Source organism: Lytechinus variegatus, chromosome 13, assembly GCF_018143015.1.
Source record: "Lytechinus variegatus isolate NC3 chromosome 13, Lvar_3.0, whole genome shotgun sequence".
NCBI lineage: Eukaryota > Metazoa > Echinodermata > Echinoidea > Temnopleuroida > Toxopneustidae > Lytechinus > Lytechinus variegatus.
The window spans coordinates 28896397-28915031 of record NC_054752.1 but is presented as its reverse complement, the minus strand read 5'-3'; the positions used below and the strand labels follow the sequence as shown (position 1 = coordinate 28915031).

Below are 18635 nucleotides of genomic sequence, written 5' to 3'. Positions count from 1 at the left end.
AGAGAGATAGAGAGGGAGAGAGAGGGAGAGAAGGCAGAGGGGGGGGGGGGGGGGGAGTGAGTGTGCATGTTTGAAAGAGAGAGGGCGAAGTGGAAAATTCGATTCTATTCGGAATTATGGTGCCCTCTTCGCTGAATTGCTGCCAACGTTGTAACATCTTCAGGAGTGTCTTCATAATAATCGCGTTTAGAAAGAAAGAGAAAGATTAGTGAATAGATAATGAAACGACCACGTAGAACAAAGGAGTGCGGTGTATTGGAATTATGAAAGAACAATTCTGATTGGTTCCTGTTATGACATTCCACCAAATGCGCAAGTAACAACGATCTTGATTTGGCAATGCAGATTAGCGATTGATTGCAAAATTTTGTGCTATGGAGCCCAAGGCTCCCGTCTTACGATATATTCATATCAAACCTTAACTCAAGATTGATATATAAATCCTATCTCTCAATTACACAAATCAAGATCTACTGCATTTGAAATAATATAATCACAACTCTTTGTATAAAGACAGCGGAGCGATATGAGCCGATCACTTATCAAATAATTGCATACAATACGCCTTGTCCGGCGTTATATTAAAAACGAGGAAGGTGATGAATAATAGACATCAATGCAAGAATGGTGTTTGTAATATTTCAAAATTTAATCAGTACTGTTATAGTAATTATTACTGTATACATTATTGCCGTTGACATTCAAAGAGCTATCAAAATGTAAAAAAATATAAAATCACAATCGAAACAGAAGATAGCAGACCAGAGATGGCGCTCTTTTACAATTGAATCAAATCCAAGGTTGAACCTTTCGCTCTTTTTTCCACGAGAGAAAACTCTCGTAAAAATCACGCATAAAATAGTAATATTTTCTTTAAAAAACTAATCAAAACATAACCCCCCCCCAAAAAAAAAATATTATCGCACTTTATACCAAGTAGACTACAAGTCTCATGCACAAAGATACTATAACAAAAAATGAAAATGTTGATTACAACATTTTTTTTTTTCTTTTTAGAAGAAAAACATTTCTTCGAAGAAGGCTCTGAGTGCTCATGGGCCTGTTGTGGAACAGGTTAAAGTCGAACTCACCTCCTAGAATTGAAAGCAATTTGATTTTTTAATAAATGTACTGCGCCCATTTTGTACTTGTACAATATTTTTCGCCTAGTTTTGTAAGTATGTATGTCAGAGTACACAGTTTAGCTGTACAGTACTCTAGGCTTAAGAAATACACACAGCAGACAGTAGTCATCAGAAACTACAATGCTTCTAAATTTGAGAAAACTGGGCATATACGACTGGGAGATAGCTATCAAAATTCAATTCAATAATTTTTTTTATTTCATTTCCATTCAAAACATAATAAAAAGTAATATAAAACAATACAAATCAAATACAATTTTACAGAAGGGCCTTCTTACTTCGTAAAAAAAACAGTATAATATAGAGCATAAATGGATATGGAAATGAGGGGGATCCACTAAAAAGCAAAGCTTGTAAATTAGGCTATCGCTAATTATTTATTTTTTTTATTATAATTATTTTACTAATGTATAGTTTTGATTGTATATTGTGATGTGTTTCATGGTTTTGAGGAGAAAAACAAACACTCATACGTACATGTTTAACCTAAGTTTGAGATTTTTTTTTTTGAATCAGCTGGTCACAAAATGCACTTTTAAGATCGAAGGGAATTATTCAGCGGACCTCTAGTATCTTGAGACCAACCATCTCCTCATTTTTCTCGTCTATAGAGCTCTGAAAATCCTGTATGCTTGCCGTAGTGAGGGCATTCCACCGCTACAAAAATAAAACAAAAGATAATAATACAAAAAGAGATAAATACATGTAAGTTTATTTCAGTTTCTCTGTATTGCAAGACTAAAACAATCGTTGAATTTAATATTATGTAAAATTAATCCCAATCAAGCAGCTGAACCGTCACGTGGTTTTAGTAAATTGCTTCTTCAACATGTTCAAATCAAATCAATATGAATTTTCGTGTATATACATGACTGTATACACACACTCACACTCAATCACACACAGACACACACACACACGCACACACACACACACATATATATATAGTAAATAGTGGTAGTAAAATCCGAGCTGTAATTGGCTAAATTGGCACTACGTGACCTCCCTTCAAAAAGTTATATTGTACTTATGTACAATATAAATTTTGGTCTTAAATGAATGGGGAGAATAATGGCAATGCGCATTTAGCCAGTAAGTCCTGCGCGTCAGCATTAACTAAACACGTAGGCCTACAATGCGTCGAATCATAATTTTTATAGTGACGTCACATTTTCCTGGCCCGTGCAACAGTGGTTCGTTTGCAACGGTACGAATGTTTGACATTCAGCCTCCCATTTGCTCGCGTCGTAGGTGTTGTACAATTTACTATAATAAATAGTGAAAGTTTTTATATTTATATTATATAAATAATGTACAATCTATTGTACAATATACTGGATTATAATTGTACGACAAATATACATTATTTTGGAGTTCATGTTGTCCAGTAATATTGTATAATAGAACGTTCACTATTTATTATAGTAAATCGTACAACTCCTACTACGCGAGCAAATGGGAGGCTGAATGTCAAACATTCGTACCGTTGCACACGTACCACCGTTAAAGGGTCAGGAAAGGTGACGCGCAGGGCTTACTGGCTAAATGCGCATTGCCATTACAATGTTTTCTTCCCATTCATTTAACACGGGCTTTACCCTCTAAAAATCGGAAGTTACGTTATAGATATGTACAATAAAACTTTTTGAAGGGAGGTCACGTGGTACCAATTAAGCCAATCACAGCTCGTATTTTAGTACCACTATTTACGATTATACAATATTACTGGACAATATGCATGATATGAACTCCAAATATAAAATTATCCCTCGTGCAGGTCTACTTCACCTCGGCCTTGGTGAAATAAACTTGCTCTCGGGACAATTGTATATTGTCGTACATATAATCCAGTATACCTGTCTCAGTGATCCTTGACTCTTGAAGATGAGCTGATAGAAGATGAAGATGGGGATAGTGACCATAGATGATACTGCCATCATAATGCCAATAAAATATCCCCAACCTGGGTAGGTGTATTCATTCTCATACTTTAGTGGCTCGTAGGCAACCAGGCTATATAAGAAGATTGTCTGAAAAAAAGGTTTAAGTGATTGATTATGTAATTTGGAACTATACCATGGGGATGTTTTACAAAGACTTAAACTTGGTTACAGACGTCCCACAGTAAAAATTAAATCCATGTTATTTTTCGAATTAAAAAATAACATAGGTCCATGCTTGATTTTATTCCTTGTTTGCTATCGAGCTTTGAAGTTCACCCAATTGAAAGTTCTCGAGAATGACGCAATCAAAAGAAATCGGGTTTTTTTAGACCTCACGAGATTGAGTTTATCCTTCATTACTCAATCATAAATCAATGTTAATTTAAATTTAGTAGGTCAGAATCCATTCACATGGTAATCGTTTACACTAGTAAGGCTAGCAGCCACTTCAATATTATCATGAAAAATGGCGTGAAGGATGACAACCCCCCCCCAAATTTTGAAATTTTTACAACAAATTTCAGATGAAGGCCTGCATAAATGTTGCTCTTCTTAAAAATCAAAGTTATTTTCGCGAGAATTTGCCAAGTTGTAGGGGAATTACACTAACGGGATGTAAACATGACAAGCATGACAAATTATATGAATAGGGTACATGTACTTGTTTTCAAACGGTAAGAACTCTTGTTGGAGCAAATCTGCATATTAAACGACCAAAAAAGAGTCAAATGTTAAGTTCAATGTGAGGAAAAAATCGTATTCCGGTGACCCGGGTTCGATTTCCACTTGTTTCGCTAGTGCCCATTGGTGAGGCATTAATCCTCATTACCAGGTCCTTCGGGAGAGGAGCTTAAGCCTCTGGCTCCTTGCTTACAAGCATTCATGATTATTTAGCAATCAGGTAAAACATCCCCACCACCAATTACCTCCCCACATTCGTCTACATCGCAGCAGTATTTTCAGCTAATTGAAGAGAAAAAAATTGCGAAGCAAACTGAACGACCGTCAAGCATCAAAAACTTACACCGGCAAATATTGGGGTTGCAAACATCCAAGAGAAGATCATGTAAGGCGAGATCCATTTCATACCGGTCATTGCTGCCACATTTTTCATAAAACGTCTCCCACCTAGAAAAATGAATGAATGAATAAATAAAAATATAAATAACATTTGAGATTACGATAAGAAACATGGCAAGGCGGGTACTGACGAACAAGCTGGCGCCCTCTGTGATTAAGATTGAGAGTCAGTGATTCTCCACTTTCCAGGAAATAACCCGAATGCCAGCAATCTTGACCTTGTTGATCGGAAAATCGGGAAAAAAGGCAATCCCAGGGAATCAGAAAATTAAAAATCACACAATATTTGCATGGAACTTGTTTAGATTTTCATGTTATTTAATAATTATTTGCCTCATAATGTAGCCCAAAAGTGTTCCGCTCGCGCTTCGCGCTCTTATTGATTTTGTCCAAATGTTTGGAAGTCTGTGGGCACAATGGATTTTAGATTCCTTGATTTCCGGTCAAAACTAAATGTACAGTACAGACTTGCTGTGTTACTGTCCAAACTTCTTTAAACATTGAAAAAAGAATTAAAGGAAATAATACCGAATTTTGAAAAATTTGCGATTCAGTTTCGGGGAAACTTGCTTTTAAGGTAAGAAACATTGTTTACACCAATTAAGTTCCATTGATTGATTGGCTCTGGTAAAATTGATTGGTATAAACACAATTTACAAGATATCAACAAAACTTAGAATTATTTTTTTCTAGCTTACCATACACCCACCCGATGACGGTTGATTCAAATATAGCTATCCATAGTAGAACAAAACCACTACATGAATAGTAGTCAAAGAGCTGAAAGATGTACATTCCTCCCTGGTAAAGAAAAATTAGGGTAAATATGGTACGATGAAATATAATATTTTGAAATATGAAATGTTAAAAAAACAAAACAAAGCGACAAGAATAGTCAAAAAGCTGAAAGGTGTAAATCACTCCATGATAACGATAGATTGGGTGAAATAAATTAAAATTAATGATTTTCAAGTAAATACTAACTTACAATATAAAAAAACTTGGTTAATCAATTTTGGCACTTCATACTCCCAACTTTTCATGAAGTCGTTTGTTATTGTTTGAAAATGAATTCATTTTTATTTTTTTGTTTACGTTCGATACGGCACTGACCTCCTTGAATAGGCTACATAACAATTTTGAGGGTTCTGCATGATCCTGTTTGCTTAATGTCACGTGACCCACCATGTAACGTCATGTAACAGCCTATAAGTCGACATAGCAATAAAAATTCTAGATGGTAAGACTATTAAGTCGACGTGGGAAGGTTAAATATCCCACCGTCTTATCTATTTGGTACTTTAAGGCGTTCATACTCGCCCTCCCATTTTGTTGAATATTATAAAGAGAGTTCAAGTCCACCCTTATTATATTCTTGGGAAAAAAACTTACGTTCGTTACCACAGGGATTGCAAGGATGCAGTAAAATGCGCAGACGGCTGCGCAGAACATTTCTCGTCTGTACCCACGGAGCAGGGTCTTCGGATACAGGTCGACGACGGTCGTGATAAATCCTTCAACACAAACAAACTGTGAGAAAGTGAAGAAAAAAAATATTCGCAGTATGCAGGTATCTTTTAGAGTAGCTCGAAAAGAATGAAAACAATCGGGTTCCTGAAAAAAGGGACTCAGGAATAATTTTTACGATTTTCTTGTTACTATGCCCTTTTTGATTTGCTGATATTTTGAGTTTTACTTGAAATTTTGAAATAATCTTTGCATCATCGGATAGCCTACAATGTACGCTACTCTTTCAATATTTGAAATCATGAAAATAAGTAATCGCAAAAATTACCCAAAGTCCCTTCTTGTGGGAAGCAGACTTTTTGAGGAAACTTACCTGGCTGTCTATACCTAGTAAGAGTAGAGTGAGGAAGAAGAGAATAGCCCAGAGAGTGGAAAGGGGTGTCTGAGTGATGGCCTCGGGGTAAGCTATGAATCCAAGGCCAGGACCTGTGAGGGTGGACCAAGTAATAGACCAAATACTCGTGTAAGTCCATATTGAGATAACCCATTCAGCAGTAATGTAGTGCAACCGTTGCGGCGATCATTCGTACTGTACAAGCATGATCATACAAGGGACTTATTTCTTGCACACGATTGACACCTTCCTCATACACTAAACAAAACAAGTTTACAGCCAGACTGCAGGTCCCTATGCTAATGAGCAAATAAGCAAGTTTTGTTCTAGTCCTCTAATGGATTCACCTCCCTGCAAAATCTCGTGAATTGCGAGAATTTATTTCTCAAAGAATCTTACACTTCACCATGAATTAAAATTGAATATTGTTGCACCATCAAAAATAGTAAATGTTACTCTTTTATATTGATCATTTATTTTGATAAGTGAATTTCAGGTCTGAAAAGATGTCACAAAACGTAATTTTCTTCCTCTGTTGTCTTTTGCAAATGGTGCAAAGATTTATTAATATCATCATAAAGCTCATTCTCCGCACTTTCTCACAATGTCACTGTTGATATGTGGCGTTTTGGAAATGGGTCTAGATCCAGCTTTTCCCATCAAGATACAATACGAGATTTCTGAAGTTTTCTCGATAGCATGAAATCCAGAGTTCTGATTGGCTGGATGTTTCAACAAAAGTGGCGCGGGTAATTTGAAGAGATTACCGCATGGAGAGTGTGACCTTGGAGAGGCCCTAGCTTGGAAACCGTTTGATTTTGGCTGGGTGTTTTGTCTCTTTGATCAATCAGAGTGCAGTATTTTTGTTTTCAAGCGGCAAAATGTACCTATTAATAGGTGGATCTTGTACTATTTAAAACACCTCTTCTTACACATACAACCTATATCATAATAAAGGTCTTCAGCTTCATCATGACATACAGTCATTTGGGCTCAAACATAAAGAAAGTGTAAAAATACAACAACAAAAAATTGTCGGATGAAAATAATTCCAGATAATTTCAGAATATTCACCTAAACAGGAATAACAAATTATTTAATTGAATTCAGACACATGGCAAGCAGGAATGATTCTTCTTAATAAAGAGTACCAAACACATAAAATTTAATCAATATTTTGAGCAGCAATGGCTGAATGAAAAGAGGTGTATTTGGTCCGCACCCAGCTCATTAGAATATGCGAAACCTTTCTAGTCATGAATATAACTCGGAAAAACTTTTGAGGACCTGCCGACATGACTGTTTGGAGTGACACCATTGCACTCTCATGGGAAGTCAACTATTTCCTCACAGAAGATTTCATGAAGTTGAAAGGTTCTGATAATAAATGGAAAATTCATTCTCTTCTACCATGCTCATTGCCAATATTTTTGTTCCTGTTTCATCAAATAACATAGACACTCCACTCCCAATTAATACCCAAGCATCTGAAAAGTGACGAAGGTGATCATATTCAGTCATGGTATTTCAACGGGAAAGAGGGACAATTGTTTGAGTTTAACGGAATTTCTCGTGTACCTCGATCACTATCCTTGAACCCGGGTAAAACGTTTAAACGGATGGTCCAGTCAGGAAATATTGATATCTCAATAAATAAAGTAAAATTCACAAAGCAAAATGCTGAAAATTTGACCAAAATCGGATAAAAAATTACGAAGTTATTGAATTTTAAAGATTTACATTATTTCGGTGAAACAGTTTAAGGCATGTATTTATGAATATTCATTAGGTGGGCTGATGATGTCATATCTCCACTTGTTCTTTTGTATTTTATTATATGAAATTAGGTTTTTCGAAAATTTTCTACCAAGAACTAGACCAATTGGATTGACAAATGATTTAGTGCATTTGTTATTTATTGCCTTAATTATTTCACCTTAATGGAGACACATCATTTACACATATATGAAATAATGAAACATTTATGATTTCATGTAATAGCATGAGAAAAAGGAAAGTGGGGATGTGAAATCATCAGCCCACCTAATGAATATTCATGGCGATGTGCATATAACAGTTTTCACAAAATATTGATGAACTTTAAAATTCAATAACCTTTGTTATCCGATTTTGATGAAATTTTCAGCATTTTGCTCTGTGAAATTTACTCTATTTATTTGGATACAAATATTTTTAGCCCGGACCATCCCTTTAAGTCATGCTAAAACATGTATAACACCAACGTCATTTGAACCACAATACTGTTATTCAAATTTAAGTAATTTTTTTTTTATAAAACATGGCAAGAGAAAGTATACCAAACATGTCCAATATGGATTTTGCCACCTTGAAAGTCTGAAAGTATTACAAACCTACTGTCGATGAATTCTCTTTGTATCTTATTTCAATATGCTAAAATTAAACCGCTTTTCCAAAATATTGGTTCGATAAGTTGAACACTGCTCAGCATGAAAATCACGGTGATCAACCAATGCAAAATGATAACTCGATTCAAATTAAAATCGTTGACTCAATTGACATTACAATATCAAAAACACAACAATTCTACGCATATTTTGTAGATTTAAAAATAATTTATACCCGACGGTGTTATATCTTTGGCAAGATAGGCTGTCACTTGCAGAAAAATATGATTGGAGCAAATTGCTGAAATCTAAGTTTGGAAAATTATTTGATAACAGAGTTAAACAATATAATTTCAAATTGCTGCATCGGATTTTGCCGTATAAAGAGAATTTAGTTCGATGGAATATCACATCAGACATGACTTGTAACCACTGTAAACAAATTAAAAACTCTAGATCATGTTTTGTTGCATTGTAAACATGTGAATTTATTTTGGTAGAAACTACGGTATTTCATTAAGATCCAGTTTGATGTGAATATTCAAATTAATGAGAAAACATTGATGGGCCACGATGTTGAAAATAAAAACATGGCCTTTCTGAACGTAATTTTGTTTTTGCACAACTTGCTATTTGTAGAGTTTGTATGCTGGCTCCGTTCACTTCACAAATTCTATTCAGAATAATTATGCTGACCCGATATTACTATACATCTGTACCTTTCCATTTTGTTTTGTAAAGTAACTTGATATGCTCTTGTTGAGCCTTGATCTGGTATATGAAATATGATACGGATTGAGTATTTTGTTTATGAAATAATACAATTTCCTGTTGGACGAAAATATGCGTAGATAATAAATGAACAAGACCAATTGTATTTAGTGCACTCAAATATTTTCAATTGCACCACTGTTTGTCATGGTCACTGAGCTTAGATCATACCAGTTAAATGAATTTTGATCATTGATTATTTACGTATTATAACTGAAAAAGTTGGAAAGTTGTGAAGAAATGAAGTTGGATCAAAACACAAGTATACCTTTTGTGTGTCTGTATAATCAAAACTTCCGTACACCGGTTTTAAACCTCTAGTCCTTTTCAGCAATGTTCAGTGGACCAAAATAAATCAAACACCAATGTGAAAAAATAATCATCACTATTCCCATAGGTTACACTTCGTAATTCCGAAGCTTCGTAATTCCGAAGGTTCTTTATTCCGAAGGTTCGTAATTCCGAAACACGTAAATTGCCTATACCTCGATGTTCGTTAATCCGAAAACGAAAAGGGGTTCGTTAATCCGAACATTTGTGGCGTAATTCCGACGATTCGTTATTCCGAAGGTTCGATAATCCGAAAACGAAATAAGGTTCGTTGTTCCGAAGGTTCGTTAATCCGAAAACGAAATAAGGTTCGTTGTTCCGAAGGTTCGTTAATCCGAAAACGAAAAAAGGTTCGTTGTTCCGAAGGTTCGTTGATCCGAAAACGAAATAAGGTTCGTTTTTCCGAAGGTTCGTTAATCCGAAAACGAAATAAGGTTCGTTTTTCCGAAGGTTCGTTAATCCGAAAACGAAATAAGGTTCGTTAATCCGAAAACAAAATAGGGTTCGTTAATCCGAAAACAAAACAAGGTTCGTTAATCCGAAAAATGAAAACCGGGAAAGCAGAGGCAGAGGCAAGGGGGGCGGGGGACACTTTTGCCGTTCAATTATTATGATGGGAAGGCAAGGGCGGCCGAACGAATTTTCGTTGGGGGTGAAGCCAAAAAATGAAACTCATACGTCAAAATGGGCACTTTGGTGATATTTTCACCTTAAGATTATCATCTGCTTGAAGTCATTGTGTGTTTGATAGTGATTAAGTAGAGAAAAACTTTTTTTTAAGTGACTTCTTATTATGGCAAAATGTATATTTAGGCTTTATTTTTCGGGAGAGAGTATAATGAGCGAGCGGCTTGGTAAAACAAATTCAAAGGTGAAGTTGTATAACGTTTTTTGTGGTCAATTATTCTTAAAATTGCAGTTGAGGTGTTGCGAGTGTGAATCACAAGCTAAAACTTTAGGTTATTTCAATAAAAAATGAAAATTAGTTTTTAAAAATCCGAGCAGATTTCTGCTGTCATTAAAAAGATCTAATCTAACTAATCTAACTAAAGACATGAAAGAATTAACACGAGCGCAAAACGCGAGTTTAAACATATACTGACCAGAAAAGGAACCTGTTAAAGAAAGCATTTAGTGACCTTTTTAGGATGCATATTTCACCAATCGAATGAGAGTGCGAAGCGCAAGCTGAAAACTTTCAATATTCCAGCCTGAAAACTTAACTTAACTTGTATACTTTAAAAAGAGTATTTTATTTCGAAAAAACACGAAAAACGGCATATTTATTTTTGAAAAAGAAACTTTCCCATTTTGGAAAATATTAATTCCCATGTTTTTTATTTCATTTTTGATGCCCCCTGCCTCCCTCCCGACCTGATCTAAAGGGGACATTTTAAGAACTTTTTGCAGTTAGCCATGAAGACGATGCGTGTTTTAACCAATGCGGCGGAACGTATTTTTTTTTGGGGGGGGGGGGCAAAGCAAAAAAAAGGGGCCAATAGGGGCAATTTGGTGCAAACGGATATTTTCACCATTATATTATCATCTGTGTAAAGAGGTTGTGTGTTTTGTAGTAACTAAATTGAGCACAATTTTTTAAGTGATCACTAAAGTTATATATTTACGTTTCATTTCTGCGAGCGTAGAGAGCAAGCGGTTTGGGGGAAAAAGTCAAATCTGAAGATGTAAAATTCACCTTTTTGGTCAATTACTGTTAAAAGGGCATCCTTGTGAGATGTTGCGAGCGAATCACGTGCTCAAACTTTTGGAAATTTCATGTGGGCCTAGAATGATAATATTGATATAGATATTATTTACCCAGGGAAGCCACTTCAGTTCTGAAAACTATTCTCCCAGCTATTATTGTTTTTTTTACAAGAATGCTTAGAATGTCCAGTTTTCAGGTTGGAAAATCGGAAAAATTTGGCTCACGTTTCTCGCTCGCATCAAGTATTGTTTATTGAGGAACTCATTCTATTCCTGGTTACAAAAAAGAAGTATGAAATGTCCAGTTTTCAGGTTGGAATATCACAAATTTTAAGCTTGCGGTTCGCGCTCTCATTATTTAGTTCGTAAGATATATATTCTATTCATGAGTCACTAAATGCAGTCCTTAAAAGATTACTTTCTGAAGCCTGTTGCATAAAACTTTTTACCTGAGAAAACTCTGGTAAAAAATGAAAACTAAGGTTAGTCTGATTTCCGCCACTGACTTTAGCACAGGGCAAAAACTCCTGTAAAAACAATCTGAGTTTTCTCTGGTAAAAAGTTTCATACAACGGGCCCCAGGTCAGTATATAAACAAATTACAGCTCGCCCTCGCATTAATTCTTTAGAAAGATACACATCTTTCTCACGATTACAAAAAATGCTCCGAATGCTCACTTCACGTCTTGTTACATGAAATGTCTACTAGTTTGAGCTTGCGATTCGCTTTCAACATCTCACAAGGATCATTATTAGTATTATTTTTATTTTTATTACCAGCAGAAGCTGTTATTCAAAATGACATCCCCTCCAATACAAATCCTATTATCTAGAGGTTGCTCGCACGCTTCCAACACACTTGAACCCCTGCATCTTTAATTAAACAATTTGCTTATAGGCAGCAATTGCTCAGATATAATCGAAATTAGCCTATGCTTGATCAGGGCGCCTATATTCTTAATGAAATACATGCTTTGGCCCCAACACACGCATGTATCATCGATTGTTATTACTATCATTGCATAATATCGTGTAATCTTGTAATGACAACATCGTTTTTGTTACCAAAATGAATTATTTTCATTTTCGGAAATACGAACCTTATTTAATTTTCGGATTAACGAACCTTATTTCGTTTTCGGATTAACGAACCTTCGGAATTACGAACCTTATTTCGTTTTCGGATTAACGAACCTTATTTTGTTTTCGGATTAACGAACCTTCGGAATTACGAACCTTATTTCGTTTTCGGATTAACGAACCTTCGGAATTACGAACCTTATTTCGTTTTCGGATTGACGAACCTTCGGAATTACGAACCTTCGGAAATACGAACCTTCGGAATAACCGAACCTTCGGAATTACGAAGCTTCGGAATTACGAATGTATGCGATTCCCATATACCCTCGGATTATAACTACCCTATTCAACTGTTCAATCATATCCTACCTGAGCTTGCAACATCTTCAACCGGTTTCCCTTGCACACCAGACATGAATCCAAGAACGGCAAAGATTACGAATCCAGCATAAATACTGGTTGCACTATTTATTGCAGAATAAAGTAGTGTGTCCCTTTTTAAAGCATGAAAAATAGAATCAAATCAATGCTTGATGCCAATGTAATAATAAATAATATTATTGTAAATGAATAAAATATCATTAATTTAATAGTTAACAAAAATAAGAAAAGTAAAAATAATGAGAACAATTATAATAATAATAATAGTAGTAGTAATAATATTGATAACAAAATTAATGATAGTTCTTCTATTACTACTTCTACTAATAATAATGATAATGAAATTGATAATGATAATCACAAAAATGATATAAATAATGATATTAAGATGATGAATCAAAATATTTTTTTCTCTTTGATATCAATATTATAGCAACCCTTCATGTACGTGATATATGTAAAACATCGAAGTTTTCTTATGTTTTGTTTGATGTTATATTATAATCTATTAACATACATAACAAATTGTATTTATTCCAGCAAAGGTTCCGGTATATATCAAATATCGTACCAGGGGTAGCCTCAGTCACATGCAAGATTCCAGTTCTACCATGTATATGCGCATAGCAACATGCATGTGGTATAGAATCAATTCATGTTGATAGGCGTTGTATATAATATTATATATCATACAGGAAGAGGGCTTTCAATTCAAATCCCTCGAGATTTAAAAATAATTTTTATCTATTGATACAAATCCAGAAGTCGATTGGTCCATCAATACAGCCAATCTGCATTTTTTAATCCCTGCAATTTAGAGTGCAAGTAATTCCCAACTAAATAAATTACCATGCTATTATCATTATCATGATACAATGCGACTGAGGTACATTGTAGCATTGACCTGCTGGTAGGTCCATGCTTGTAAAGAAATGATACATCAATTAGGATATACAGTACCTGACGAAGTTGTGCGTTTTCTTATTGTAGCTGCCCAACGCGACCAAGACCCCCTGACCCAGAGAATTGGAAAAGAATATCTGAGTGGCCGCATCTAACCAGACCTTGATATAGGAGAAATCAAACGAAAGAATTAGAGGAAGGATGAAAAAGAGGAGAAATATGGGAAGAGGAAAGGAGATAGAGAACAGTATATTAAGGAATAAGAAGAGATGGAGCTGAGAATGAAATAAAATTGAAGAGGGGAAGATGGAAGTGAAGATGTACATGTATCAGGAAGAATGGTATCGAGAAGGGGGTTGGGGTGGTGGTGGTGGGGGTCCTTTACATTTTCATTATTCCCCTTTTCTGTATTGAGACGGAGCTTTCCCGTGAGTGTTACAGGTTATACACACGGGGTTTAACAGTTCCCTGACCCAGAGGGTCTTAGGCTCAAATATCTGTTTAGCAAGAAATTTCTCTACATAATGCTGCACTCAACCCAAGTGATGATGAGGAATTCACAGGGATATATTCCTTGAAACGTGTACGTGCGTAACAGTACAACTAGCTATGGTAATCATTATTCTGCGTTATTTGATTATAGTAAAGCGCTTAGAAATTCCCGATAAATTAAGAGGCATTCGATGCATAAGAAGGTACAATAATAATTGTATTCAATAAAACTATGAAATATTAGCCCTATTACCTGACTATTTTTCAGTTTTGAGAGATCTGGCTTGAGGTAGAAGATGATGCCTTCAAGAGCGTTCGGTAGGGTGACGGCCCGGACCAGTAGAATAGTCAGCAGGATGTATGGAAAGGGAACTGTGAAATAAACCACCTATGTGACATGAAATTCGAAATGGCGGAAGTAAGGTAACTCTCGTAGATTCCCAGATTTAAAGAAGGCTCCATTGTTAGAATGACTTCATAGTAAGAAACAGAATTCGATAAAGTAAGGCAAACCGTATCTGTTTGCTCATACATTATCATTTCATCTTCAGCACCTAAGGTAAAACAAGGTCAACCTTCTACAACTAGTAGTCAGAGAAAATTAGTTTTGATATGCTTTCTTGTCCTGTACTGCAGTCGACCTATCCAACCGAATCTACCAGGTAAAGCCTGGCCAACAATACAAAATGGATGATGATCTGGAGTAACAACCTAATCAGTTACAAATCGCAACCAATCACAAAATAGTTACGACGTCACTACGGTTCGGAATTAATTTTGCTTTTAAACCACCAAGGAGGTGTACATTAAAAAAAAAATAGAATTCACAGGACGATTAAGAAATTTGGACCAAAAGATTTCCAAATCAAAAGTCCAAGTTATACCATCATAGATTTAAACCAAGTTAGATCGCAGACAGGACGTCGCTAGATCGCAATGAGATCGGTGGGCCTTACTATCTTACCTTCCCCGATGACTTGACGCCCTTACATATGCAAAAATAGACGATTATCCAAGCCAAGATCAGGCAGAGGAGGAGATGCCAATTCAAATGGCCGATGTCATGGATCCCTTCTGATAAGTGGATCTGAAGCACCTTCCGACTGATGGAAACATTTACAACGTGTGCGATGATGTCGACGGGCGCGGTTATTTTCGTTGGCGGGGAGAGTAGCGACGTTTGACGACAATGGATGGTGATGTTGGTCAAAGTTGTAAGGAAAAGGAATATCATAATTGCCATCAGCAATGGTTGACGATGTCGAGGGTTACAATAAATTAATGATCAGTGATGTTAAGGTTGACGATAATGAGAAGAGATAAATCATTAAATAATACGTAATGATAGACCACTGGCAACTGTGTTTTTGAAAATTGGGCCCCGCAATCATCACTCCTACCTGAAACCTCTACCCAGCTACCGATACAATACCATATGATCTGTTTTTTTTTTGTTTTTAAGCTGTACCATGTTTTATAAAGCGGTGTGGAAGCGTCGTGGTCTTGATGACCTGTATGACGCTTGATTTAGCACACGCCCAAGGATAAAATCACCAATGCTTTTTTATGTATTTTGCAAGATTAGGTTTCCAATATATATATATACATTTCTTCTTAAAGATATTGTTATTATGAACTGGTATTTACCAATTCAAGGTTAAATAAATATGTAAAATGCACACTTCATAGACGTGTTTTTCTTTCAAATCACAGATTTTTCTAAAGCTACATGTAGATTAAAACACTGTACAGCTTGTTTTGGAATTTCAAATCATATTTCAATCTCATGATATTCAGCTTGATTAAACACGAAAAACTCTGTAAGTTTCTTTCGATTTGGAATTTGCAAGAAACAAAATATATATTAAGTTTACGTTGGAGTATTTTTTTCTCGTGAAATTTACTTACTTCCAAAACTCAACCGTGGGGGATGTCGTCTCGTTCCCGCATTCTTCGCTCGTATTCAACGTCGGACTAATCACGTCGTCGACCAAGTCGTAGGCGGTGTCGTTATCAAGAGAAAACGTCGCATTGACGTTCCTGACGTCATTGGCTGCCAGGCAACAAGGGGTATTCCACTCGTTGTCGCAGGTAGAGTACGGAAGGACAGCCCTGAACGACCAGAAAAGATAGTAAAGCCCCCATGCCATGATCACCACGTAGTATGTATTTATGAGCGATTCCACCACCAAACAGGCCACTCCGATACCTAGAAAAAAAAGATTTCGGAAACCCGACGCTAGTCAGTGAGAACGGTAGCCTGAAATGCAAATCGATCTGATCATTCCCAGACATTTGGGAAATTAAGGACCTTGAGTGCGTAGATGTCTTTCCATATCTTCAGTGGCCCCGAAAGAGTCTTATATGCTATGGAACAAACCAGACAACGTTCGTGACAACATTATTTCTGTCAGTAGCTTCATACTGCAGTCACAGCAACGAAACCGGCTCCAACCGACCGATGGTAACGGCGACCGCACACCTTACGACTGGTCTGCGACCCGATTTCAGAATAAAATTAGAATTTGATGAAGTATTGAGACTTGGTATATTTTACTTTGTAATGTTCTATATCATCGTACGAATACCTATATTCAAATCGGTGACTATGCTACCATCCTAAGAATAAAAGCGAATATAATATCTAGTCATAATGACGTCATAGCAGTCGTACGCTTGGCTACGATTTGAAACAAATTTGGCCTTTACTCCAAACCAAAAGCTTGCAATCTTTCAAAATGGCTATATTAGTATTCTTTTGATTGATTTTAACCTCAAATAAAATTAAATGTTCCATTCACATTTTCCAAAAAATGAGCAAAATGCGAATTGTTCCAAAATCGGATCGCGAGCAGTCGTAAGGTGTGCGATGGCCTCTAAGCCATTCGATATATCAAGATTTCATCTTGGGTCAGTTTCGTTGGTGTGACCACAGAGGATCCCCACTCAAGTGAATGCAATCATGACAGCTTTATGTTGAATTGTCCCTCTGCATAAAAAATAACACCAAAATGACTAAGAATATTCTTGCTCGTGGTACAAACACATTTGAACTTTTATCGGATGGGTTCATGGATCAAGGAAGCAGTGTCTAGATTCAAGGAATACAATATAATTTTCTTTATATAATAATAATAATACGCTTTTATATAGCGCTTAATCCATCGGAACGACGTTTCTAAGCGCTTTACAGATATATTATTACCCCGGTCATCGGATTCAATCAGTCATTCCCGCACACAATGTGTGCACATCCTCCACTCCCTGGGGAGTATTCCAGTCAGTCGCCTGTGAGGCGCACACAATACTGGACAAGCTACAATGACTTTCACATCCTACCGGGTACCCATTTAGCACCTGGGTCGAGAGTGGCAAAGTGTGGATTAACGCCTTGCCAAAGGACGCAAGACCGCGGTGGGATTCGAACACACGACCCTCTGTTTACAAGGCGAGAGTCAGAACCACTACACCACGGCTCCTCCACATGATATTTATTCACGAAATTATTTTTTTTTATGATATCAAAGACAGGCAATTTTAATAAAATACAAAATTATGGAGGGGGGGGGGGTAGAGAGTGGTAGGAAGGAAGGTGGAAGCGGAAGCAGGGGATAAGTAGAAGTAGACCTACCTTTGAAGAGGGGTGCAAGCATAGTCCATGCTGTGACTGGTCCCTGTCCGGTGAACTGTCCGATCCCTATCTCAATGACAAGCAATGGAATCCCTCCCAAAACCACACAAAGAAAGTATGGTACTAAGAATGCCCCTGTAAGAAAAAAATATTTTATTCTGTTCGTTATAGTTTTTACTATTCTTATTTTTTATTTCTATTCAGATTTTCGTTATATGTATGTGCTATATTAATAATGCATGTATGTTAACTTCACCATGTTTTGCTCTATTCACTCTTATATAAATTGATTCGTTTTTACCAATGGACTAGCTGAAAAAGCAGACATTTTAGATGATGTGAGTTTTGAATCAATCACTCAATCAATCAATCAATCAATCAATCGCTCGATCAACAAACATAATCTTGGAGGCTAATATACAAGTTACTCCAGATCTTCAGCTGTACGTGCTATCATGATATTAAACAGAATATGTATTTAATATGTAAATGGTAAGTGAAAAGGGAGTAATACATTTACGTTTTACTGGAGCTAATTATAAGTGATGGAATATGGACTAACCTCCGCCATGCTTGTAACAGAGATAAGGGAACCTCCATACATTTCCTAGCCCAACGGATCCACCACAAAGAGTGAGAAAGAAATCGATCTGTTTAGACCAAGATCCACGATGCTTTATTTCGGATTTCTTTGAATTCACAGGACCATGTACTAAGGTGTCGTTCGGATCATCACCAGGACGCATTGATGAATTCATTTTTGAGATCTGTGTAAAAATACATATTTTTCCATCAGATTCATTTATTTATTCAATTTAACTTTGAAAATGATGAAAAGAGATTACCCTACAGAACATAAAGAGAGGATTGTCAAAAGCTGAAAAATCAGACGTTATAAATTGTCTTCACCTCTGGTGTACCAGAGGTGAAGGTGGTTTCGCGCCT

At 36.2% G+C, this 18635-nt stretch overlaps 1 protein-coding gene across 5 annotated transcripts in view; it reads right to left on the bottom strand.

Moving 5' to 3' along the window:
* Window positions 1-1480: 1480 nt before the first annotated feature.
* Window positions 1481-18635, bottom strand: part of LOC121426637 (sodium- and chloride-dependent betaine transporter-like) — a 32975-nt gene continuing 15820 nt past the window's right edge. For all 5 annotated transcript variants that reach the window (XM_041623004.1, XM_041623001.1, XM_041623002.1 and 2 more), the window contains exons 2-14: window positions 18253-18457; window positions 17691-17825; window positions 15968-16268; window positions 15024-15162; window positions 14313-14447; window positions 13625-13728; window positions 12653-12777; window positions 6009-6121; window positions 5561-5698; window positions 4867-4969; window positions 4113-4216; window positions 3002-3175; window positions 1481-1802 (exon numbers count right to left, since the gene is read on the bottom strand). In XM_041623004.1, the coding sequence (XP_041478938.1) occupies window positions 1701-1802; window positions 3002-3175; window positions 4113-4216; window positions 4867-4969; window positions 5561-5698; window positions 6009-6121; window positions 12653-12777; window positions 13625-13728; window positions 14313-14447; window positions 15024-15162; window positions 15968-16268; window positions 17691-17825; window positions 18253-18448 (1869 nt within the window). In that variant the 5' untranslated portion in view covers window positions 18449-18457 and the 3' untranslated portion in view covers window positions 1481-1700. The remainder of the gene's footprint in view (window positions 1803-3001; window positions 3176-4112; window positions 4217-4866; window positions 4970-5560; window positions 5699-6008; window positions 6122-12652; window positions 12778-13624; window positions 13729-14312; window positions 14448-15023; window positions 15163-15967; window positions 16269-17690; window positions 17826-18252; window positions 18458-18635) is intronic.